The 26,902-nt window shown below is 36.6% G+C and overlaps 1 protein-coding gene across 4 annotated transcripts in view; it reads right to left on the bottom strand.

The window, feature by feature from the left end:
- Positions 1 to 319: 319 nt before the first annotated feature.
- ST18 (ST18 C2H2C-type zinc finger transcription factor) overlaps positions 320 to 26,902 on the bottom strand; it is a 183,715-nt gene continuing 157,132 nt past the window's right edge. For all 4 annotated transcript variants that reach the window (XM_032442722.1, XM_032442723.1, XM_032442724.1 and 1 more), the window contains 11 exons: positions 25,270 to 25,512; positions 19,924 to 20,039; positions 17,073 to 17,135; positions 16,209 to 16,277; positions 11,357 to 11,419; positions 11,181 to 11,261; positions 10,402 to 10,623; positions 7,587 to 7,675; positions 5,974 to 6,077; positions 3,706 to 3,849; positions 320 to 2,898 (listed from right to left, as the gene is read on the bottom strand). In XM_032442722.1, the coding sequence (XP_032298613.1) occupies positions 2,758 to 2,898; positions 3,706 to 3,849; positions 5,974 to 6,077; positions 7,587 to 7,675; positions 10,402 to 10,623; positions 11,181 to 11,261; positions 11,357 to 11,419; positions 16,209 to 16,277; positions 17,073 to 17,135; positions 19,924 to 20,039; positions 25,270 to 25,512 (1,335 nt within the window). In that variant the 3' untranslated portion in view covers positions 320 to 2,757. The remainder of the gene's footprint in view (positions 2,899 to 3,705; positions 3,850 to 5,973; positions 6,078 to 7,586; positions 7,676 to 10,401; positions 10,624 to 11,180; positions 11,262 to 11,356; positions 11,420 to 16,208; positions 16,278 to 17,072; positions 17,136 to 19,923; positions 20,040 to 25,269; positions 25,513 to 26,902) is intronic.

A 26,902-nucleotide genomic window follows, 5' to 3' on the forward strand; every position in this document is an offset into this window, starting at 1 on the left:
TATCAGTGTAAATGGTGTCTACAACTGCCAAGAAAAGAATGCAATAAATAATGCAGTGATTATTTTCTTCATTTTTCTTTTCTTTTTTTCCTTAAAAAATGAAAAGGATCTCTCGAGCAGTTCCACTTTTCTCCTCCTTATTTCAAATTGACGAAGTAAAACACTAATTAAATTGTTGATACCAGAAATTTACTTACAGGGATGACACGTTTTGTACACAAAGCAAGTAAAACATCTGACACATTGTATAGTGCCAGGTGCAGCTAAGAATGTGTAATACAAGTCTGCATCTAGAGGCTAAAATAACCAACAAGCTTGCTGCAACGTTTCATTATCAATTTTATTTCCTACCATACACCAAATGTACAGCACAGAACACAATTTTGTTGCTTTGATGTAAGAAATATTAATTGTATGAAGAAACAGTATACAAACTACTTCAAATTAAAAAATGCATACATCATTGCTCTTTACAAAAGATCTAATTTACAGTGTAGCTCATAAATGCATTTAAACAAAAAAAAAATAAAAAGAAAAAAAAAAGAAAAAAAAAGAAAAAAATCAGTGCACATTACAAAACACATCAAGTACAAGGGAGGCAAATAAATACAAACATACTTCACAGAACATCCTGAGCAAACAACCAAACACAGATAAATTAACCTGAAGCCAGAGTAAATCATAATAATAAATAAATAGGTAAGAGGTTGTTTTTTGTTGTGTTTTTTTTAACTTAAATAAAATATATAACAAATTTGTTAAAATATTTAGTAAATTAAAGTTTAGTTTTTTGTAATGAGTGAACTCATTTTGTATGCATTTAACAAGTATAACAAATGTTCACTTTTTGATTTTATTTATTTTTTTTCCAGCGAGTACAATAACTTTAATAACAAATTTCTGTTTGGTGTATTCCTATTTATATTAGACAGCACGTATGGTATCTTTTGAAAAACTGATTTTAAAAAGAAACACAGCTCCTAAGAACATACATTTCCCCCTGTCTAAACTAGGATTGGAGAGCTGAATCAACTCTCAAACAAAAAAGCAAGCTCCACCTAATGCAGAACAGTGACCACAGTGCATGAGAGTTTACTCACTTTTGAATAGTTCTTTTGTGCAGGAACAGTAATAATATAATTGTATATGTCAAGCCTGTGAATGCCATCATATTCAATCTAAATATAAATGAGGCTAATAAAAATAAACACTTTCATTATAGCACGGAAAAATTAAACGCACGCTAGATCCATGTATACATTTACACTGAGGCACATATGCACATGAGGTGTGTGTGCATACAAAAAAGGCAGTTTAGCTGGTTGTTTATACCTTTTTCTTAAAAAAAATAAATATAAAAAAAACTTCTGAAACAATGCGTAATTACTTACAATCCCTGAAATAGACATTGCCTCGGTTATAGCAACCGCTAATTTCTGACGGATTCAGAAACTCCAAACACAGGCTAACCAGCGAGGGGGACACGCATGAGCTGCTCTGAACAGGTGTGTGTCCCCATCCCCTGTGCCTACATGTCCTATAGCGCCTGGTACCCTACTGAAGGAATGGCAACCGACCCAGTATCAGACTAGTCTTGGTGAATAAGGATGGGAGAAACCAATCACTGTGTTGCTACTGTTTGTTCAATGAGAAGGGCAACACCACTGTGCTGGAGTAATATTCCTCTCCAGTCTGCTGCCTTCTTTACTGCTGTTAAGTTCAAACCAGTACTGAACGCCATTTCAGGGGGAATGTGTTTGATTCATTATGTACAAAATATTTGACTTGGGATGTATTTGCATTTTTCGGTTCCAAATCCATAGCAATACTGGTCACTTGTTTAAAAATCTCAATGTATCGTACTAAAAGAGTACCAGTCCTATCAAATTATCATTCTTGTTTAGAGATAATAATTGTCATTTCCCTCTGTAAGCTAACTCTGAAAAAAAAAATTGCAGTGGTAAAATAAATCTGAAGTTCTCTTGAAACATTTTAAATAATCATCCGCATAGGCTAAATCACACAGCCAAGTCAAGTGCTTTGCTGATTGCTATATTTCATTATTGCTAACGTATTCTTTAACACACTGTTTTCCAGCATACTGTGCTTTTAAGAGCCCGAGTTCCCCACTAGTGGGCACCATTTATCTTCTCAGTCCATGCATCTTCACATCTCATGTTACTGCAAACCCATTTTTGATAAAAAGCCATTATAAAAAAGCAGGATGTGAGGAAAATAAAACTAGAACCACAGTTCCGTCATTTGTTACTCTCATAGCTTTTTTTCTTCCTGTACAAACCCAGCAAGTTATTTAATTTACAGTATAACTTTCAGTCTATTTAAAATCCCGTTGGAAAATAAATTAATAAACACATTTGTAAAAATATGGCAGGCCGCAAAAATGCTGTTAAAAGATAAAAAAAACAACTCTTTGATTAGAAATAAATAAAAAATATAAAAAATAGTCACACACACTTTTTACATTCACTTTACAAAAACTGAGTGCAAAAGAAGAAAAAAAAAAAGGAATTGTACTGAAATAAATATAATATACTAACAGAGTGCATTGCTGTTAATACAAATAGTCTGTTGTGTTTTTATTCTTTTTTTATGTCAGCTGGGAAAAAATTAGTGCAATGTTGCAATTGTAAATGCAGCATGGCAACCTACACCCCTTAGCAGTACATGAACTCCTAACAGATCCATCTGGAGTTTACTGCTGTTAAGTAATTTCTGTTGCCCAGCAGCTTTCACATCCTACACATGGATGCCCTTCACTGCCTGTTTGATACTTTCCAGCAGAGCTTTGCATTCGGGGGAATAGTCCCGTTCCAGATTGCTGTACATGTCTGTGAGTGTATTTACATATGCTTCAAAATTCTGCTCACTGATTGGCCCCTAAATGAAGACAAAACAGAGTATAATTGTAGCAGATAAAATTAAGGCCAAAGGAACACAAACACCCAACTCCAAAGCATAGAAAAGCACTGACACGGCAACTGGGGAGAAGTCATAAACACAGCAGTCACATCCAAGACAATAGAGGGATTGTAGAAATTGAGGGATTTTCATGTGTTGGGGCTTCCAAGAACAATCCAGGCAAGAAAAGTTTCTGAGATATTACCTTCAGTATAAATTGCTTTTCTATTGAGACCTTATCTATTGAGGCTCTGGGATTATGGTTGACATCACTGTAATTGTCCTTACCTAATTTCCCATTCCCCTTCTTGAGGCTGGGAAAGGAGACTGTATTTCTGCAGGCTTAACTAACTAACTACCTTGGTGCACGTGGCCTGTGTTTGGTTGTCATATAGGACGTGGAGTTTTTCAGAGGAGGAGTTTTGTTGGCCTTAAAAGGATCACAGCATTGAGCTCAGTGAAACAGGTCAAAATTCTCATCTAACAGTAAAGACAGATTCTCCATGTGAAATTTTCACACCTTGTGCAGGGGGACACAGAGCTAGGGAGGAATGGAGGAAAAGCTTGTGTAGGGCAGAAACGCCAGTATTGGCTCAGTCCTGGAAGCAGCTGAGTCTGTTATCAAGCAGAGTCCAAGATCCAGCCTACCCATGGAGTAAGTTAGGCTAAGCAGAGCTCTGCTAATGCAGCTACAGTACTCCCGTCAGGCCCTGAGCATGCTCATCTGCTTCAGGTGCTGGCAGTACAATCTCAAAGAAGGTGTGAAGCCACTGGCTGTGGTCTTACCATCTGTGGAAGCTGAATGTCAGCAAGGCTGGAGATGAGGGCTTGGCTTAAGCCAGCTAGCTCCTTCAACAGGCTCTCATTGTTCTGCTCTATGAGTTTGTTCTCTTCTTCTATTGTTTTCAGGTTGGTCTCCATAGATGTGATCTACAAAACAGAGACATCTACAGTTACATAAATAGAACTGTGGCAATGATGAGCCCAAACTGGCAGTCACACTGTCACGATAGAGGTCACTGTAAGTCTGCACTTGGGCACTTTTAAAAAGATGGATATAACCTCTCTGTAGAAAAATCCCAGTGAGGCAGCAGTTGTACTCACTCTGAACCAATGAACTCTGCTGTGGGTTCACAGAGAAACCTTCTGTCAGTGGGGAACTGGAGAGCACTTTGAGCATGGAAATGAGGTCAGAGGGGGAAGGTGACACAGTAGGATGGAGAGTGTGGCCTCAGGGATGGTGGAAGGAAGAAGAAAGGATGTTGATGTTTGCATTGCTGTCTTGCTCTTAAAGCATCCCCTGATGGTTGCCCACAGTGTCCATGACACAGCTTTTAGTTGTTGTGTTACCTCCCTGCCTCGCTGCTAAATGGAAGGTAGAGCTGTGAGCTGCCTGGGTTAGCAAGAAAAGAAATCAATTGAATGGATGGAATGGAATGTGATGGAATCAACAGGAGAAAAATAGAGCAGGAAGGAAATTGAGAGGCTGTGTGTGACTGCTGATCTCTGAGGAATAAAATGGAAACACCAGGTGTTTAAAAACAGCATAAAAATGTACCTGAGGTAATGAAATGGTATAATTTCTGCATGAGAGCAGAAAACACATACTGAGCCATGAAAACTTATATGTCAAAAGATGTGCTGAAAAACTGAAGGCCACAATGGCAGGGCCTGGTGCTACACCCAATGCAGCCACTGCAATGGCTGCCTATGGCCCTGGAAGGCATAGTGCAACAGCATATCTGCAAGTATTAGGCCCACCCTCTCCTCGTTTAGATGACGTCTTTCTGTACTGCTTAAATCTCTTCTTGTTGTGGTCAGTTTAGTCTCCTTCCTCCACACCCAGAAAAGCCTCAGGGGGAGGAACCTGGTTTGTCTGCATGCACTGTCAATCTGGAGTGTGCTCCACGCAGCCAAACTCCTGACATGGGGAAATTAGAAGGGGATAGAGCAAAGCCATGTAGCAGGCACATTGCTTCAGATGTAGTTCAGGCTTTGCTGGTCAGACTGTCTTCAGTCTTCAATTATCAGAGGAGAATGCTAGAAGCATAAATTAGGCCATCTCTGTGCAAACAGAGAGAACTGAAAACAGCATCCAGAGACACTGCAAAAAGCCTCAGTGCTGTTCAGTTTGGGATGGACATTCCTGCAACCATTACAGTATGAAGCCAGTATGCATTTAGACTCGGTGCAGGTGGCATAAACTTCACCCATGTTTAGACTATACACTCTCTGGGTACTATGAAAACAGCATGAATCAGCACTGAGAACACTCAGCAAATACAGAGGATTATGGTTGCACTCTGCTCTGGATCAGTTTAGACTTGCCTTCTGTTACCAGATCTGTCCTTATTTAGGAATTAGTCTCTAAAAATCTTATTGTTCATAAAATATTGAGCTATTACTTCAGCCTGATTTACCTAGGTGAACCCTTGGGTACATACGGAGGTCTCTCTGGGGAGGAACATTCTCCAGAGAACCACAGTCAGCACCTGGAGGCTAATGCCATCTTGTCATTTAATGAAAGAACAACAGTAAATGACTTTTCCACAGCTCCCCCTCCAACTACCAATTAACAAGAGGCATTCATTATTTACCAGTTGTTGCCTGGCGGCAAAATTTGAACTATTTGAGTAACTGTCAGTGAGTGAAATGAGCTAAGGAGATTTTCTTAAGTACAAAACAGCAAAACTAACATTTACTAAGAGTCAGAGTGGGGTCCTGTTGCCTTCCCTAGCCGAGGTTCATATCACAGTCATGGGATTCTCTGTGGTGTGTTTAACAGAAGTTTGGTCAACAAAGGAAAACAAACGTTTTATTTGGTAAATATGGTTTCTCTGGTCGCCAACATTAGCTCTAAACTGCCATCAACCTATCACTCAGTAGATCTTCAAAATAATTCCCAGAAACCTGCTACTTATTTACAGAAAACAACAAGAAGAAAACCTGATTAAAAGGCACGTAGGATTTTCATAATTTTAAATGCTACAGAGTGAAGAGCATGCTTTTAACCATAGCATAAGAAAAATTAAAACTTTAGCTTTAATGTCATACCTGTGTTTGAAGTTTCATCATGTCAGCTTCAATTTTAAGATTAGATTCATTCAGTTCTTTTATTTCTTCATCCAAATGTCTGATTTCTTCATCACTCTCAAGACCTGCAAATAGTTGAAAACACCAATATCAGATTTAAAGTGTTCACATTTAAATGGGTGTATGAGTAACAAACAGTGCTACCTGTTACTGAACAAGAGGTAGATAACAGGCTCTTGATCAAATGATTGATCTTTAATTTGATTCTTACTTTGCTTTAAACGTCAAAATTGTTTTCTAGCTGAAAAACATTTATATGAGCTGAAACATCTAAGGGTAAATTATTTCTCTCTGAGTTTTTGTATTTGACAAATCTTTTTTCCACCTTAATGTGCAACAACAAACTAGCCAGAGAAAGGAAAAACTTCTAGAAATACTAAGGAAGAGGAAAATATATCATAAAATATAAGAGAGCATTTACAATTGTTTTATTTATTTGTTTGTTTGTTTATTTTAGTTTTAAAAGCAGTGTAAGAGCAGGCCTTCATATGCAGGAAAATCCCTAGGGTAACATCCCCAATAGTATAAACAGTGAATATAACGATCTCATCTGTACCTGTTCTGATTTTACAGGAAAATCTGTGGGGGCAGAATTCCATGTGGAATAATTTCCTGGATCACCGCCTTAGGTATGTGTGAAATGTGAATTACACAAAAAGCTAAAAAAAAACATTATAGAAAAAAAGAAGAAGGGAGGACATTTACATCCCCACAAGTTAGGTAGGGAAGCAAATTATCTTTGGATCTTCAGTAGAAGTCTTGTTCTGAAAAATATTGAGCAGCTACAGCTGCTGGCAATACATGCCTGTCTTTCTGCTCACTATCATTCTGAAACCAATTCTGGCTTAAAAAATGTACCAGGAATGTTTCTGCTTTAAAATCTACAGCCCTGAAACGAGTCTGCTGGGGAATCAACTTGGGAAATCTGTCAGTAGCAATTCCTCCCCCACAGATAATGTGGACAGAGATGCACATGGAAGCAAAATCACTTGCCCAATGTAACACAACTGTTTTGCTCAGCTATTGGAAGCATAAAGGCAAGTTCCTTTCATCCTGGCTCAATGCCCAGCTTTCTAAAGCATGTTGTATAAGAAAGCAAACTCCTACAGATTTCCCCTTATATCTATTTGGTAGTTGTTCCTTTACATTTATTATATGGGTTAGCACTGCACAGAAACATGTAGCTTTAAAGTTAAGGAGTCAATTTCCACATGCAATTTATCTCTCTTCTACGTTAACCTAATGACTAGCCAATGTAAGCTAGCTCTTCTGATCTGTAACTAATAATTTATTACTAATTACAATAGTAAAAGCATCTCCAAATTAAAAAATAAAATAAAATAATGTTCTGAGATAAAGAGATCAAACTCCCAAATGTAGAATTACCATGCTGTAAATGAGTTGAAATTTATAATCTTTCATGCAAAGATTTTTGTTATTCAAGTTTAGTTATTGCTAGAGATAAGTGAAAAGGGTGACAATTAATGCCAGAATGGCATCAAGGAGTAAGTAAAAATGGGAGTCCAGGCCCTTCTAGCTGAATAAATGTCATTGTCTTTTACAGATCTCCTTACCACCACTTGCTTTAAGTTTGATAGTCATTAACTCTTCCGAAATTTTGCCCTTTTTTATGGCTTGTGCATTCAGAGGACAACCAGATAGGCTGAAACAGATAGGAAAAAAAATCATTAGCAACCACTTGAAAATGGCAACAATCCTTTCAGGCAATATTATCATGCACTTGGACAGACCTCTGTATCTAAGGTCACATCAGTATCTCCATTATAGCATAGCTTCAGGGAATGACATAACTCATAAAGAGCTATTTAACTGCATATTCCAGCCTGAAAATTGGAACAAAAATCTCAACCAATAAGTAAACAACATTTAAGCATATTTCAGAATAATCAAAAGAGAATTGGGAGCTATTGTAAAGTTACGTGAAGATGCATTTATAAAATTCTTGAAGTTCCAGCACTTATAGACAAATAAAAAATCTATTGTTTTTATTGAGTGATTATGCTTCAGAGGAGAGTGGCAGATGGTCCTTTAAAATGGCACGTTTACCATTCTTAAAAAAATAAATTGTTAATGGGCTGATTTTCACAGCACACAACTATTGCATTATTTTGTTGATATATAATAATGATAAATACAATAATAACTCTGGGTATACCCTATTGACCGTAATAGCTTTTTTGAATGGTTCTATTATATAATCGGTTTGCTTTTTAACCACTGTTCACATTAAATTATATTTTGCTATTTCAATGCTTACAATTTCATCAGCTGGTAATTATCTGAGGCAATTTTTATTGCCTACTAAAGGGCTAAGATGAATTGCACTGTCTTAAGAATAACAAAGAAGTAATATCACGTGCTGAAGAACTGGCAAAAGGCTTTGTATTTAGATGTAGCCAAGTCAGGATTGAAGGAAAACCTTCTAGTAGTATTTTTATTTTATCTATTTTTTTTTATTATTATTACTATTATTTGGTGGAAAAAGAATCCTATTTGACACAGTGTTTCTACAAATAAAATAAGTAAGTCAATTCATAAATAAATAAAAAATTTGGAAGGTTTAAGTATGCTTCCCGCTAGCTTAGCTAAAAGTGCTAGCTTTCCAGTTCTAGAATATCAGTCTGGGTCTCAGCCTAGAGCTTGTTGAGTAATGGGAAGAATGTCACAAAGTCATTGGGTGGTTTGTTGGGTTTCAAGTGTGTTGAGAAAGGATATAAAATCATAAACCTATACTAGTTATATGATAGTGAGAGTGATCCAGACTCAAGTAGGACAGAAGTCATCTAAGAATATGAGTCGCAGCCAGCTAACCAATTTTTTTATGTTATTGGTTTGAAGCTATCATATGGCTTAGTGTGAGTTAATTAGCCCCACCTTTCAATAGTATTGTAATGTAAACACTTTACCATGCTTTAGGATAACAATGGACAAATCCACTGCTTTGGGGGTTTCTACTCTGCTACAGGTAAACTTGCATATGAGCAATTCAGAGCTGTTTAACGAATTTATCCCTCAGCATTCCCATCATGGTCTGATTCCACTACATCTACCATATAGTATTCTACACTTGGCATCAAAAGTTAAGGCTCGCATGTAGGCTACCTAAAATTTCACCAGAGGGTGTAGGATATACGTGTCCATCCTGGGTAGTTGTTTTTGAGGACTGGCAGCCACCCAGTATCAAATACTACATAATGAGAAATGGGTGCAGAGCAAACAGTTTGATTCTTGAGCTAATGAATCCACCACAACCACAAAACTTTGATGCAGACAGAACTGGTAATAGGTCACTCAAACTGCGCCTCTTAGCAGCACAGCTGAGTTCTGTGTAACTATATTACAACCAAATAAGGACAAACAAAGTCTTGCACTGAGCTGGGAGTGGGCTGGGGCAGAGACACAGTGGGACTTCCAGGCTTGAGGCCGAGACAAATATGAGAAAATGGAGTGGCTCACCAGGATGAACCAACCAAGGGTTGAAAGGAAAGGGAAAAGTAAGAGCAATGGAGCTTGCTGGGGGACCTTTAAACAACCAATTACAGAGGCTGTGAAATTTTAACACACAGTTCTGGTGAATCATACTGAACTTCCTCCAACCAAATTGGTTCAGGTCACGTTGGACATTTTTGTGTTAGAGAACTTGATAAAGACTGTTAAAAAGAAAGCAAAGGAGGTGTAAAATAGAAATTTAATTTCCTTTATGCATAGAAGATCAAACTTTACAAAGTAATATTTCTGATTCTATGGATAGATTCTTCAAGTAATATTGATTGGACATGTTCAAATGATATTAACGCTCTCATCTTAATATATAAAAGCTGGTATTTATTGAACACTGGCTATATGTGTGATTCCTACTTTGTAAAGACGGTTTTGTCTGTAAAATTGTAACAGCAAACTTGTGTGATCCACGTGTTTAATTTTTTGTGTAGTTCTAGCTATTTAAATACAAAGTTTATGAAAACAAGTTTGCCACTGGTAAAAAGATTAAATAAATGCAGACATTGCTCTTGCTTAATCCCTTTTGTTGACATTTCAATGATATTTGAATTTTCTATAAAAGATACATAGATCCAACTCCATGTTTGCTTAGGACAGAACTCTTATTAAATTTTAAATCATATAGAAACTGTTAATCTGAATAAAAAGACCTTGGGAAGTCACATTTCAAGGAGAACATAAAATAAGAGGTAAAAGTTGATCCTAGCTGTCTCAGTCTTGTCCTGATCAATTTTACTTCAGTTTCAATATAAGCTATCTTGTTATTTAAGTGACCTCTGTGCAATTTATTCAGACTGTAACCTCATTTTATTCCAGTTCAACAGGGGAACGTTAAGGAAAAAGGAAAAAGAAAACACAAAGTTATACCTTCTGTGGGTGACAAAAACATTATTAACATGACCCAGCCCGTTGCAGCCTGGCAAAGGACAGTGTGGCAGCTCTTGTTTGTTCAGTTTCCAGGATAGTGAAGACCCATTGACGGGACTCTCCTTCTGTCTCTTGGCAGCCAAAGGACAACCAGAAGCAGTGCGATGAGAAGTGTATTTACCTGATATGTGACCTTGGCCATCACAGCCTATCACTGGACATCTGCAGAAACAGAGGAAAAGAATCCTGGTTTCTACTGGAGACATCTGGTAAAAGCAGTCTAATGGAAGTCTGAGAAAATATGTTCAGCCACCTATGTCACTTTGCATCAGTATGTTAACACTTGGTCCCCAAAGATGCACAATGCCTGAGCATCCAATTCATGTCAAGCAGAGTTATGGAGGTTCATCTAATTTTAAGATTAGGCAATGTAAAGTGAAGTTGTACAGCCTAAGAAACAAAACCACTCATTTAGATAGTATTTTACCAGAAAATAAAAGGGTACTATGGTTAGGCTGTGGTTAGACTTGATGATCTTCAAGGTCTTTTCCAACCTGGGTAATTCTATGATTCTATGATGCAAGAAAGTACAACAAGCCTTCCTTGCTGTTCAAGCTCCAATGTGATGGACTCCATCAGCTTCACTAAAAGCTGAAGCAGCTCGTTTGACTTTAGCTATCGGGCTTATTGACAGGTGGCTGGGGCAATTCCTATGATGCTTCAGTCCCTCAGCTCTTACTATCTTTTTCACCCTTCACGACTTACACATCTGTACTCACTTAAGTTCAGGGTCTTCTTTTTCATCCTTGGTAGGAGTCACTTTGATACCACCTTTCCTGGCACGGGGACAACCAGATAAGCTGCAAGAAACACACAGAAAAAAATCCATCTCATTGGGATGCTGCTTGTCAGTAACCCCAAGTGCTGCAGTCTCAAATCATGGGACAGTCCCTACCTTCTGTGTGATGCATAGTTCCCGGTCACATGGCCAGAGCCGTCACAACCAGGTGTCGGGCACCTATAGAATAATATAGGGAGCTTACACGACTTCAAAGATAGCAGTAAGTAACATGTATTTTGTGCTTTTTTTTTTTCGTCTAGGGTGAAAGAATGCTTCCACCACATAGCTTTTATTTAATAATTAAAGCTAGTTCTTGTTGATTTTTTAAAAAAATGTGCAAAATACATTTTTTTTTCCTTTTTTTTTTTTTTTTTTATAATTGAATTTTAGTAAGGAACATTAAATGTACTGCATATGGTATGTGGATTTAAACAATTCATAACACTGTTTGCTGCAAACATTTTTCCTTGTTCAGAGCCAAACAAAGAAACAAACAAACAAAAAGAGGATTGATATAGATCTATTTGTATATTTACTGTTATGTATTTGTTTGTTATCCTTCTGATATTCACAGGTTCAGATATAAATAAGCACTTTGCCAGTATTTACAAAAGGGAAAATAGAAGCAGAGAAGCAGTTTTACTTTTGGACATCAGCAGAGTTAGTGTGATAGCCAGAATTTGAAGTTAGTAGTTTGTACATTCCTAGCACTGTAATTATACAACAGGATTTCTATCTATTTAACACTAGATTCAATTGGGTATTCAATTTGGCAACTGGATTTTGTTTATGTCTCATAGTTAAGGGGTTTTGTGTGTGTGTATGTGCAAAAAAATAGAAGCCCTTCAAGAATAAATATTTAGTACTAAATCACCCATACAATGAAAAGAAACACATTTGTCAATGTATCATTGCTGGTTGTCTGGGACTAGTACTACATGAAAAGTGTGCTCCCAAAACCTACTGGAGTCAGTGGCTTTCCACTGACTTCTGCAGGCTTGGGAGCAGGACCTTACTGACATTACCTTCCACTGGTGAAGCAATCATTCAAACTATTTTATTTTATTTTATTTTATTTTATTTTATTTTATTTTATTTTATTTTATTTTATTTTATTTTATTTTATTTTGTGGTCATTTGTTGTCATTATTTCATTGAATTTGTATATGTGTGTTTCTATTAGAGAAACATGCCCCCAAACAGGAAGGAGCATAAGCAAAATATTTACCTTTAGAAGTAGTTCCAGCCATTTCCACATTTCTGTGTTCTACAGCACCAAGTTGTTATGTTAACCATCCCTAAAGGCCTTTTAAATGCTATGATTTTTACAGAGTTTCAGAATTACAGGAGTTTTGCCAAACAGTCTTGACTGAACCATTAAGGGATCTCTTATGGATCTTGGCTTTTACTGAATCTTGCCTGAGATGAGAAGATGGGTGATTTGTTGGTACGCTGCCACAGAAAACTTCTACATGTATAACTGTAGTATCAAATCTAAGTATACAGTTGCATCTTTGAATATTTGAAAATGTTTTTCTTTTGGGCATGACCAGATTTACTCAGTGATTCAAGTAGAATTCAGCAAATAATTTCAACTGAAGAAAGTGAAAACTGTTTATTTTTGTATGTTTGTTTTAAATAAAAAATTTCAAAACATTTCATGATGGTAATTTGTTAACAAAAAATATGTGGGCAGAATAATATGCTTCACAATGACAGCAAAGGTAGAGGTGTAGGTTGCAGAGTGCCAGATATGCTTGACTGTACATCTGACCTCTCTGAGCAGTGGACAAGCACTGGGCACAGTGTTATATGAAGCAAGCAGTTAGGGCAGATGTCTGGAGAGCATGGATGCCCACCAGTAAAGCCAGAATACCTGCCAAATACCATGGGTGTTAATTTTGGCTATTTGTTTTATCAGATGATCACAGATGGAAGAGTTGTCTGTATAGACTGCACATAGATTCTAAACTAGCAAGAGCTCTTTATGGAAAACATTCACATTGTGAGTCTGAGAGTTATGGACATAAAAGTACAGTGAGATAATTTTGAATCTCCCCATCTGCATTTGCTTTCTGAGGTATCAGTTAGACTTTACAACCAGACTGGAATTCAAAGCATTCTTGAGAGTGTTCAAGATATGAAGGTGAGATATTAATAATATTGTGAAATTTCACACTACAAGATACACCAACAATGTATTGCCTTTCAGACAGTAGTACTGTGGATCTTCATCATCTTTAAACTGGCTGATGGGCTGATGAGTTTGAACTGATACCCCAGCTAAGGGAGTTACCCTCTGTTATTACTGTGAAGAGTCAATAAAATCAGATTTATGTAAGAAGGCCAGAGGCCTCAGGATCTCAAGTTAAATGATTTCAGCTCTTGAATGGGTGTAGGTTACAGATGCTTTTACAATTCATCAAGTTTGTTTTCTAAGAACAAACCCACAATGATTTCTGTTTTTTTGTAACTGTGCATCAAGTATCTGCCATTTTGTGCCCCTTTACAAGGTTGTTCTATCTTTAGGTAGACAAACCACAACTTCACATAAAATGAATGCACTCAGCTAGGAGCACTTCTGATAGTTCTACTGATGGTAAAGCTCTAAGAAATGGTTGGATAGAAACTTTACCTAAGGCAAACTCACACGTCAACTAAAAAATGTACTGATTAGAACATGTAATGCTGTTGATGGAATATGGATAACTTATCAACTTGGTATATGGAATCTACCTACTTCTTAAAGATTATGAACTCTAACTAGATATTTTTATATGGTATGCTTTTAAACTTGTTTAAGGTTTAATAAGCAGCTATTTGGTGAAATGAGAGTAAATGAAAAAGTGAATTAAATCACAACTCCTCATAATAGCTTAAAATCCATGTGCCATTATCAACATTAGTATATTTTAATTCAACCATCTTAAATTGCGCAGTATAATGAGAATTTCTCAGACATTATAATTCTTGAATTTGACTCAAAGATTTACTTTTTGAACAGATATTCCTTATTTCCAAACTGTAGATCAAATGGAAGCCTTGTATCTTTGCTGGCTTAGAGATTCACAGTTAAAGCCAAAATCGTATCTTGCTTCTGGCAAATTAAACATGAATAACATTTGGAAAAAATACACAGCTTTTTCATCTTCACGCCTAACTACACGAGGGTACTTTGGTGGCCTGATTCTACGAGCATTTATGCCCTTTGCTCTCATCTCTGTGAAGTAAAACTAACTATTGATTGATCACTATACTATACCAGAAGCATAAGATTTCATTTAATTATTACGAAAAGCTGAATTTTGTTTAAAATTTCACCTGAATAACGTTTGCAGGAAGCTAAAATAAGTTGGTACATTTGTGGAAAATGATTTTATTTCGCCCTTTTCCCTTTTGCAAATTGTCTACGAACAGATTTTGATTTTTGCTCTTTTCTAGCTAATTGAAATTAAATGCTAAGTGCATTATGCAACATATTTCTGTCTGTGAAATGTTCATGAACTCTGACTTTGTCTTTCACAACTCACTTATTATACATGGCGTACAATGTGCAGTTTGTCATTTAAGTCATATGCTGTTGCTCCTCTTTCCTTATGGCATGACCAAAACTCTAGAAGCTTTAGTGGAAAAATAACCATATTGGTATGCAAATTTCTTTATTCACACATGAATATGGGGGGGAGGGGCTGCATGAAGAGCAACTATTCAAAATATTTGTGTGAGTGTCTATGTATGGCAGAAAGCCAGAAAAAGCAGGGACAAATATATATGACTCAGCAAATGATTTCAAATTTGTCAGCATTTTCACAAGCCAGTTCCCTGCTTCTTGTGCTGCTCTTTTAAAAAATACTAAAATTAAATTTTATACATTTGAGACTCAGTGAAATACTGTGTGCGTCAGTTTCCCTAATAAATATCAGAACTGCTTCAAGCAATTGCCCATATAAATGGACCTTTTTTGTCACTTTGATGCATCTCTAGCAGATTCACGTCCATAGATACCATCAGTTCATTATTTTTTTTTTGTAATTCATGTTATTGGACAAGAGGATGAGACCACTAGCATTTGATCTAGGTAAGCTAACTTGTGACTAAGCACTGAGCCATATCTATGTGTGTAAGCAGTATAGCCATAAACATCATCTTAACATCATAACTGTGCCATAGTTGGACTTTATTTTCTTCTATCTGGATTAGGGATGAACCTAAAGGACAGAAAGGACGGTCACAGGATTCTTCTCTTTTTACATGCATCCATGAGATTTCCAAGCCATCTATTACAGGATCCAATTTACAAGATGCAGAGAGAAAGCTATGAAAGAACTCTAATTATCCTTTCCTCTTCCCCACGTCCTTATTGACAAAGGCAACTCAATAACTAGATGACTGGTTGCCAGTGCCTCTCTTGACTACAGATTTCTGAAATATTCATATGTCCCTATACATCTGTCTATATAGCAGAGCCCGCACAGTCCTTTTGTAAGTGACATTTCATGGTGAAAATTATGCCAGCACAAAATCATGTGACTTGATGTCTGCTTCAGTGACATTAAACACATAGTATATGGTACTGAATGATAAAAAATGATATGCATGAGTTCTGGTCTAGGTTTTTTTTATTATTATTATTTTTAAATTATTTATTCTATTTTTCCTAATCAGTAGTATGTTCTAAATATTTTTCTCCTTTTTATGTTTTTCTGAATGAAAAATACTGTGAGAGAAGTCTTTCTTAGTGTTTTCAGTATTTTTCTTCATGTCCTGGTTAATTCATGAAAATGAAGGGACACTAAAAACAAGAAAAGCAAATTGAGAGAAATAAACTTGTTTTAATAAGTGAACTTCACTGAAATATTTCATACTTTACTGCTCAGAGTAATTCAAATAAACAACTCAGTTACTGCAGGGAACATGTTGATTAAAGGTAAATAAGAATTACATTTTTATTATTACTAATACTTACTTAAGCTCCTGAGAGTTAGCAGCCATAAGGGATTTTAATGTCTTGTCAGCTAATGGGCACCCAGAAACACTGAAAAATACAATGTAGAATGCTTCACTGAAACAAAATGTATGTTTGTTGGTTTTTTTTTTTTTGTTTTTGTTTTTGTTTTTTCTTAAAACAACACTCTTTATAGAATCTGTGGCTAAAAATGGGGGAAAACAACAGACCCTCAAATGTTTCCTGTTGACAAAGGAGGAACAATATGTGCCAGACTCTTAGTCTTGAATTACTGGAAACATGTATGGTTAGGGCTAAAGTTTTCTAAGTCCCTGTAAAGCATTAAATGGCAATGTGGTGTTATGCAGAGCTCTTTCTACATAAAGGGCAGGTAGAGCATCTGGTCCATGTGGCTGCTTCCATCTTGTTCTCAGAAGGAAGCAGAAGAAATTATTGTTTCAACCCCCAGGTTGACAGTAGGCTATTTGGAAGGAAATAATTGGCAGCAATGTATTGGCAGTTCTGTGAATTTCAAAGCCAGTTACAGAGGTATCTACAGAAACCTTATTTAAAATCCCATCCAATATCTCATCTGTATAGAGAGTGCTTGTTCACTTAGGGAAATGCAGCCTTTACTAAATGACTTATCTACAGGTCTCTGCTAAGTCATGCAGCTTGAGTGATAAGCATATGCTGCCTAAGTCCGTCAGACTATTGAGTCCAGATGTTCTACAAAATATAAAACCTGAAAACACTTTTCTGTATAGATTATTTTCTGCAAGTTAATTTTGAATACTTATCCATGGTTAGTATAAGAAAAAAAGTTAAATGACAGCAAGTAAAAGTAGCACTATTTCCTGCTTTGGTTTTCCTGTTGTATCTTACCTGCGGTGTGAAGCATAGTTTCCTGTTACATGACCACTACCGTCACATCCTGGAGTCGGACAGCTATGCAAAGATGCAGTGAGAGGTTAGAGCATGTATAACAAATCACATAGCTTACCCTGCAACTAAGTACATAATGATATGTAGGGCAATCGTAATTATCATGACCCATCTCAATACTATCATGGCACTACAAGAACTAACAAAATATACATTACAGTCCTAGTTTTCAATTAGTAATTGAGGCACAGTAGGAAAAAAATCCTATTTTCACCATGCAAATGAGCCAAAACCTTACTTTTTTTATCTATGCAAGTGTGAAACCACCTTGCTTTGCATAGGTTTTTCAATTACAGCTCAGATTCTTTAAAAGAAACTTTACTATTGCTACCAATTTTTAACTGCAATTCATAAATCCTAGAGGTAAAGTTTCCTATCTGATCAGGCCTGAGAACAATAATATCTCAAATTGTTCCTTTAGCTTCTAACTAAAATAAGTCACCTTTTTTAGACATGCATTTGGGATTTTTATTTGCTGACATAAGTGAGAAATAAATACTATAGTTGCTTGCAGAACAGAAAATGTATTAGCAAAAGTTCAAAGTGAATGCGTTTTCCTGGGATTTTTCTCACCTGAAATGAGAAATGGCATAAAAGTTGTGCACGTTTAGCACAATGGTTTTTTGTTTTGTTTTGTTTTTTTTTCATTTATGCCAAGAGATGGAGGCACGTTTGACATGGATAAAATGTTATTTTTTTTCCCTCAACTCAACTTTAGTCATAACACAGAGATCCAATCACATATCAGATTGGGATATATTCCTCTGCAAGAAGGCAAAAATTGCAAGAAATGCAATCTGTGGGTGGGTGAGATGAGTTCAGTATACCCTTCTAGAATACTTTAAAACCTCTATCAGCAGCCCTGCATTCACCTTATAAAATGGCTGTGTTTCACTGGACCCACAGTTAAGAAGGGCACTCAGAAGCTGTACAGAAACATTTAGTTAGTGCTCCATGGGTAAAGCATACCTCAGATCCCCACCTGGATATTTTCTATGAACTGGTAGAATGCTAGGAACTTTTCAAATCCATAAAAAAAACCCTTAGCAAGATGCCACAGACCACTTCAACCTGAGCAATGTAGTTTTGGTAAAGAGAATCAGCATAGAAAAATAGGAGATAGTGAGCTGATATTCATACAGTAGTTCACTGCAAATGAGATAATGGGGTCAATTTTTTTTTCCTCTGCAAGTGCTTATGTCATTTTTAAAACTTCCTCATGATGGAGCCACCTGTATTGGATTGTTCTCTACGAGTTTCGAGGCTTAGTGGGATCACAGAAATGCAGTCTGATTTCCATAATTGCACCCAGATTCTGCTGATATATTAAAACTATTTCTTATTGAATTTTAAAACAGCTACATTTTAGGTGTCNCTTTCTACTCATCGTGTGAAAAAAATACAGTAAAGCCACTGTCAGATTATCATTGTTTTTGTAAATACTGTGGAGGAATATTATTTTGGAGATTAGAAAACTGTTTCATAGCCATCTCAAAACAGGTCAGTATTACAAAGGAATAAATAGTACAAAAGAAAAGCCATTAGAGTCTTCAGCAAATAAACTCTGAGTATTTTTGTCTGCAGTTGTTTTAGAGGAGGCAAAACAAACACGACCTCTTTCAATTTAGGTCATGAACTACAAGTACAGATACAATGTGGTGAGTAGGCAACATGCAGGCTGCACGGCATGAGGTGAAAGAATCACTCTTCATAGAAGCTTGCCCCAGGGAAATGTTATTTCTAAAGACAGAGTCATATCTGACTGATTCAGTGTCACTGAATCCAGAGAGCAGGAAGCGAGGTGATGGGATGCGACTCATTTATTTACGGAGGAGCCTGCAATGATATATTATAGACTCGTATCACTAAGTAATACTATGTCCACTTGTCTGGAGAGACCTACTTCGTACTGGGGACAAAAAGAAAAGTGGAATAAATGATCACTCAATCCCAGATGACAAACAAACAAACAAAACAACAAACCACTCTACTGACAGCAATGCTGATGTGAATCCAGAAGGTTTTTGTGAAGAGCCTAATTGGGATTTTAAAAGGTGACCAGTATTATGAGCTGGTTGTGACAATTCACGATTGTGAATTGTGACAATTGTGAAACTATTCTGAACTAGAATAAACTGTTCTGTGCAAAAAGATTTTAAAGAATTCTGGATTCTTTGCAGTTTTTGACAGTAAGGTTTTGGAGTTTAAAACTAAGCAAATTAATCTCTTCTCTTGGGAAAAGAGAACATCAGTCTATTCTCACAGAGTATGAATTTGTGAGTCCTCTGGGTTTTCAGTTGGGCAGAAGGACAGAATGCTTTGAAGGGAGCCAATTAAGAACTTAAGCAGATTTCCTACAGGTTGGAAAACCCTGGGGCAGCTCCTCACTATCTTTTGAACTTTGTCTGTTTAATGTCTGCAAAATCTTCTGCACTTCTACACAGACGCTCGGAAGTGGAACTGTAACAAATACTTTCCAAATGACATTTATTCAATTACATAAATATTAACACAGCCTGCTTGTAGCTGTTGCCCATTTTTTACCTACCTACGTGAAGAATAAGGACTGATACAGAGGATAGTATAAGTCTTGAATCTGACCAGACTCTCAGACCTATCTCTGCCTTGTCTCAGCTCCATGCTGACCTACAGCAGGAACTACCTGCACTGATCAGTCATGAAGATCTCCTTGCTGAGCTCCCTCGAATGCACCCCAAATCAGCACTCAGACAAACAATTTACTTGTTATTTAGAAGGGAACTGGAAAACATGGCCTTTTTTTGTGACTCACGTGATGAGTTCCTTTTTGAGATCCCTTGAATGGAGTTTGGGTTTAGGACTTGGTATGGAGACTTCTCCTGGATACTTTTTTTCTTCCATGTTTTCTGGAGAACTCACTGGATCTTTCTGAAACATTAGAGGAGAGTGTGACAAATGGTTTCTCTTGTCAAGGCCTTCTACATATTCAACAAATAACTTGAGCATCTTTTAAAATATTTTTGAAAGCCCCACAAGAGGAGTGATTAAGAAAGTTTAATGCATTGTAATTGAAAGCACTGCCAGGTAAACTTTTTAAAATGTTGAACACTATATTGTGAAATTATTTCTTAAGGTAAATGCTGTTTTAATATGTACGTAGGGAAAATCAGGTTTATATTTACATAACAATGATGAAGACCACAGAAAAACACACAGAGAAAATTAAGGTGATTGTTGAATGTAGAGGCAAAAAAGATTTCAGAAAGTATATACTTGCTTTTTCTGTGCAAGTGTTTTGTGGTGTTTTATACAAAGTTGATGTGAGAACCATTATACCATATTATGAATTCAAAGATTATAACCATAAAGTAAAAAAAAAAATAATTATATAAATATGTAAATACAACACTTTCTAGGTTGGTAGAAAGCAGTGATCTGATGTCTTATGCAAAGACAGCATTCTTGAGAAAGTAAAAATAATGAGGAAAAAAAAAAAACAGATTTTTTTAGCAGCAGGCTGGTAAGGGTAGTTATTGATTTCTACTACTTGGAGATTAAAATCATCATTGCTACAAGGCTATTTGATAGATAGCATGCACTATGAATATTTCCTCTTCTGGGAAAACATTTTGGATATCCAGAGCCCTGGAGAATATAACGATTTCATTTTCTGGAAAAAAATAAAAATAAAAAAAAAAAGCCCCCATAACTTTGATCATTTCAAATATCTTCATTTACACTGCTTTGAGGATTAATGCCTTCAATTATTACTATTTTTGTGAAGGTTAAGATTTTCCCTTCTGGAATAATGTTCTGTAGATACTGCATCATTCAAGAAATCTCCAAAGCCCTTAGCATCAATTATCAAATCTCAATAAATCCTTGCTGGGAACTCACGTTGGATTTGCAACTTCATTCTGATTCTCAGGCAGGTAGCACCCTCAGATTACCACATGAAGGAGCAGAAACTGCTGCCTGCAGTTAAGGGGAGGACCTCTCAGCTTCTACTAAACTCTCAGGGTTGGTGCTCTGGGCTTGTGCAGCTGATGAATGTGCCAGGACTGAGGGGCAGGGATGTCTGCAGAACTGTTAAGCACATAGTGGAAGGCTGAGAAGAATCTGGACTGAAAATGGAGATTCTGCCTACTGGGACTTGTAAGCTCTGCGGGGGTGTTTCTTCTGATAAAGCTTCCATATGGTCGTCAATTTTGGCAGCTCATCTTTGCCTGTTTGGAGACTGAATCTTCAATATGACTTCCTTCTGCTTTCTGGTACTGGCTACCTACTGCAACTTGCACTATACATACACATAGAAATTCATGTCATATTATTGATATATCAATTACTGCTGATTTTTGGAGACACATTTGTGGGGTTTTTTTTTAGGAATAATTTCATCTGCTACAAACGTAGAAAGCAAAAATGCATGTCTTCTTTTCTAAATACTCTTTCATAGTAATTGACAAGTCATGTTTTAAGATATAAAAGTAAAATGATATATTTCAGGCTCTTGGAATTTTGTTTATAAAGGAAAATTTCACATAAGTAGTCATAGAGAGTAAAAAAAAAAAAAAGAAAGAAAGTAAAAAAAGGAAGATGAGCATTACTAAGATCTTCATATAGAAATACTAGATATTTGAAAGACATCCAAACATGGAAGCCAAGAAGCTAAGAACTGAAAACAGAAAAAGGGACTACAGCTTTGTACTGCATACAAGCAACCTGAGAGACTGTTTTTCCAACATTAATTTAAATCCTGATTCTAGTGGCATATGGGGATGGTTTTCCTCTTCAAGATGCAGAAAGAGAGTTTTATTTAATTACTATGTCTTTTCACATGTTCTGATCTAACTTTCATACATGTAAATTAAAGCTTCTACAGCAATTATCACTATTGTAACTCTCCTTAAAATCAAAATCTCACAAAAGAACAATAAATTGGTGAACTTCTCATGACAGCTGCAGGGCTAAGATATCAAGATAACTTCAGAAAGCCTAGGTAGGTTGATTTCCATTTAATATAACGGATGTTGAAGAAAGTTGACTTATCAGTTGTGTTTATTTTTTTATCAGCTAAGTCCAACAGGCTACATCTGTATTACTGAACTGGGGAACAACAATGTTTCTAAAGATTTAGTGCATATATGGAATGAATCTTAAAAATGTCTAAAGACCAGACAGATATCAGCCTTCTCACACTGCAGGGTTTCTTAGTGTTTCCACTTAAAGCTTGTGTTCTTTCACTCAGATGGAAGATATCTCTTTATCAACTGTTAGACAAGAAACCTCTGTGTGTGAGATATTTGTCAAGTCACTGACTGATACTTACTGCACAGAGAGCACTGGCTATTAATTCTACATACTGGGACTTGACGAAGTGCAGCAGCATTGAGATTGATATACACAATTTCATTTAATTATGTACAGAATACTTTTAAAATAATAATATGTGAAGATAAAGGTTCACATAAGTATATCTATATGTATATTTGTAATGTATATGATATTCATACCACACTTTCTTTTTTTTTTTTTTTCCTTTTTTTTCTTTTTCAGAATTTAATTCTGGATTTCTAGCATCAGCTTTTCCAGACAAAGATTTTTAAATCTTTTAACCAACAGCTATCCATGCACAGACATGCAGAAAATCCAACAAGGACTTCATAGCTGCACTTCTTTGAAGAGAGAAAAATTCTCCCAAGGTCCAGAAGAATATCCAAACTTTGCCTTTTGTGGCCTTAGAGCCAGTACTCAACCAGTTCCCACGGAGGTGGTTGAGTCACCATCCCTGGATGTATTTAAAAACTGTTTGGATGTGGTGCTCAGGAACATGATTTTGTGCAGGGTTAGTTAGGGTAGTATGGTTGGGTCATCATTTTACTCAATGATCTTAATGCCTTTTCCAACCTGAATAATTATATTATTCTATGATTCTATGACCACATCCATCTCCAAAGTATTAGCTTCAGATGTCAAGATAAACCCTTGGGATAACACCTTCAGTGTTTCCTACTTCTTGGTCTTTTAAAAGATGATGGTGACAGCTAAGTTTATGTATAATTTTTCTTTCCTATTTGAGGGGATTTATAATTAAATGTTATTAAAATTATGAAGAATACCAGACTAAAAGGAAAACCAGCCCAATCCATCAAAACACTACTATTTTCTACAGAGCATGTGTGTATTCACGCATGCACACTACAGAAAGCAAGCAAGCAATGAAACTCCATTAATGTACAGATGGAAGTTTATATTGATTTCAGCAAAGACCAGAACATAATGGTAACATGAATAACAGATAATAGCATCTGGCACTTTTAACATTTTTAAGCCCTGAAATCTTTGGAGAACTGACAGTTGAACTAACTGACAGCTCTAGTTATTTCTCAGAGCTTTCCTTTTGGAGTGATTTTGAGCTTTTTCCAAATTCAGATTTTTTTTTTTTTAGGGGGCATCTGGACAGGCTATTTCACTGAGAGAGAGAGAGACAATATTTTCTGGAAATTACCACCAAAATTAAGCAACTGTTGTGCATATGAAACAGATAACAATGAATTAGAAATAGATATAATCAGTCATTTTCTTTGCATAAGGATAAGTGCCAGTCTTCGATTTGCAAAACAGAGACTCTGTCCCCGAGATCACTGGACACATTGATGTTCCCTGGGATGGCAAAAGCTCACAGCAGAAGTCTGGGTCCAGATCCTCAATTAGGAACAAGCCATATAGTGTCAAAGCACAGAGTGTGAGGGACAAGAGTGCCTGAACAGTGATCTTTGTCATTTTGTATAGTATGCTGATGCCTCCAGTTCCCTGTTCTGGTGCTGGTGCTGAGTGAATCAGGCAGCCACATGTCTTGGCAATCTGAAAGTCCATCAAGAGTGGGGAACTTGGAGGTGCTTCTGCTATAGCTCCTTCTCAAATCCGCAGTAGCTGCAGGGAGGTTGAGCAACAGAACAGGCCCCTGCCAAGTCTGCAGCATCTACTGATCTACAGCAAGGCAGTTTTCTCAAAGTTGGGGACCTCAGCCTACTGTCTTGTGTGAAATTCACTCCGGAACACTAATACAGGTTCCTAGAGCCTTGTGGCTTAGGCAGAGAGCACAGTCAGCCCCATAGAGGTGTCAGCAGTGTGCTCTTCAAGACAATCCTGCCCCCAAGAAATGATCCACCATAGCACAAATTGTCTTATTTTGGCAGATCTCTACCCAATCCTGAGAGATTTTTGTGCATTCAATTGAATTATCTTCTATTTCCTGGTATTTTTTTGGAAAGTAAGTGTGAATCCCCTAACCTCTAAGCAGATTTACTATTCTGTATGTCTTCTTAAAGTATCAGTTTTTATATTTGAAGAAAAGATAATTCTGTAACAATTAAAATGTTCAAATTTTTTATTCAGTATAAAAACAACAAATAGAAAGGAAATGTATTTGAGCCCAAATAAAAAAGTTCAAATCAAAATATTCTACTTCAGAAAGTTATCACTAAGGCTTGTTTATGTTAATTAGCATGATTTTGGCTTATTAGGCTTTAAATGACTTATGATTTCTTCTTTACTTAAGAAAAAGTCAAGTAATCCATACTCTGACAGCCAGAAAAAGAAAATTGACTGAAAGCCAAAGCTTGTCAAATAGAAAGAGGGAAAAACAATACAAGACTGTCCTGCCATGTTGCTAGCATACAATAATCTGTAAGACAAATAAACAAAACCAAAATCATGTTCATTATCAAGTTGGAAGGGGGAATCTAAAAGAATAGCCATGAAATGTGCAAAGTCACTAAGTAAAAGCATTTACTGAAATTTTAGTTGGTCTTCTCTCTTATTCTTCTGTGCTTCAACTTTGACTTATTACCTTTCCTAGGATAGGTAGAAAAGAGATTTGTATGTACTCTTACATTTTTCCCTTATGTTTTCTTATGGAATAAAAGTCATCAGTATTGGTGGAAATCACATACATATACTTTTGTGCTACTTGTAACAAAAACCTTCAGGAATTTCAAACAAATTTTTGTTTCTGAATTTCAGCTCTCAGATGGGATTCTAAACCAATAGACTCACATGTGAGATCTAAGGCTCACTGGCAAAGATTTACTGATATACCATTATCTGATCACTCATCCACCAGACAAAAAATCACTCAGAAACTGAAAAAAAATACCTCTTTTTCTTCTTTCCTGCCATGTGTCTTGCTGTAGTTGATTGGTGTGTCCCAGCCTTCTTGCTCACAAAGAGCCTGGTAGAAGGCTGCATTTACCAGGATGCTGCTTGTTTTGAAAGGAGAAGAGGAAGGAGTGGGAAGTACTGTACTGGAAGAAGTGAGAGGCGTAACTTTGTCTTGGCTTCGGTTCTTTTTCATGCTCAAATCCAGAGTGCCATTTTCATCCACTTCTATTTCAGCCCCCTGACACGGAACAGGAAATAGAGACATGCTTAAATACAGATATGGTGAAGCTGCAACATAAGCATGTGGTGCTTTTAAAGGATAAGTATAAATGCATGCTTTTATTTAAATTTAACTGAATATAAAACCAGCTTTTCGATTTATATCAGTTAATGACCAACTCTTAGGCAGACTTAAGAGTAGCTTCAGTAATGGTGTCCTTGCATCTCAGCTTAAACATTGTAAGTAGAATTTAAATAAGATGCCTCTAAACCATAGCCTATACACTCTAAATCTAGTTTTATTTAAAAAAAGTTTAGCTTTAAATCTTCTTGATCTTTTCACTCTTACAGAAAACTATGACCCCAATTCACAGTTAAAAGCATTAATGCATTGTTTAGGTCATCATCAGCATCACATATGTTCCCTTCCCCCCGCACCTCACAAATATTTGGTCTGCACCACGGGGGAGAAAAGGAGGGGTAAGAAATATGCCTAAAAGAAACACTGTAGGAGAATTTTTCACATATTATGATATTAATCATAAAATGAGCTGGAAATCACCTTCTAAAGTTTTGCCAGAAACCAAGGTCTGCATAGTGAGCAATAGACAGAGAGCCACAGAAGAATCTTTGGAAGAATCTTCTTGATGGAGACCTCCAATATGAGTTAACAAAGCCTTTGCTATTCTGGGAAGTATAGCAAGCAGCAGTTTGGAAAGAGACCCAACTTCTCTTTACAGGCTGGAAGAATCTCTCAGGGCAGCTCCTGCTCATATGAAAGGGCTGGTGCTGCTTAGTTATATGAGAACCAAGGAAGAAAAGCAAACTATTCTGCCTTCCACAGTAAAAAATCTTCTTGAAATGACAAAAAGCTCCTGAAAGTACAGCTTATTCATAGATCCAACAAAAAATTTCACCTTATGCTCACATTGTGAGGGCTAACCCTGAGCACTTCCTGCACTGAGAAAACAGTCTTTTTCCTTCTGGACATAGGCCTAAGCAGGCTTTTGCATGACCACATCATTCTTTAGATCATAGAATCATAGAATCACCAAGGTTGGAAAAGACCTAAAAGATCATCCAGTCCAACTGTTCACCTATTACCAATAGCTCCCACTAAACCATGTCCCTCAACACAACATACAGTTGTTCCTTGAACACCTCCAGGGTCGGTGACTCCACCACCTCCCTGGGTAGTTCATTCCACTGCCTGACCATCCTTTCTATGAAGTAATACTTCCTAATGTCCAGCTTGAATCTCTCCTGCCGTAGCTTGAAACCATTCCCTCTGGTCCTAAAACCTTGCTTTCATTCATTGATGAGATACTACTTCCTTGTCCTATTCTTGTGGACAGATAACTGGTGACCTGATGATTTTACCACTATGAATTTCTTTCTGACCATTGCAA

The sequence above is a fragment of the Coturnix japonica genome, chromosome 2, assembly GCF_001577835.2.
Source record: "Coturnix japonica isolate 7356 chromosome 2, Coturnix japonica 2.1, whole genome shotgun sequence".
Lineage (NCBI taxonomy): Eukaryota > Metazoa > Chordata > Aves > Galliformes > Phasianidae > Coturnix > Coturnix japonica.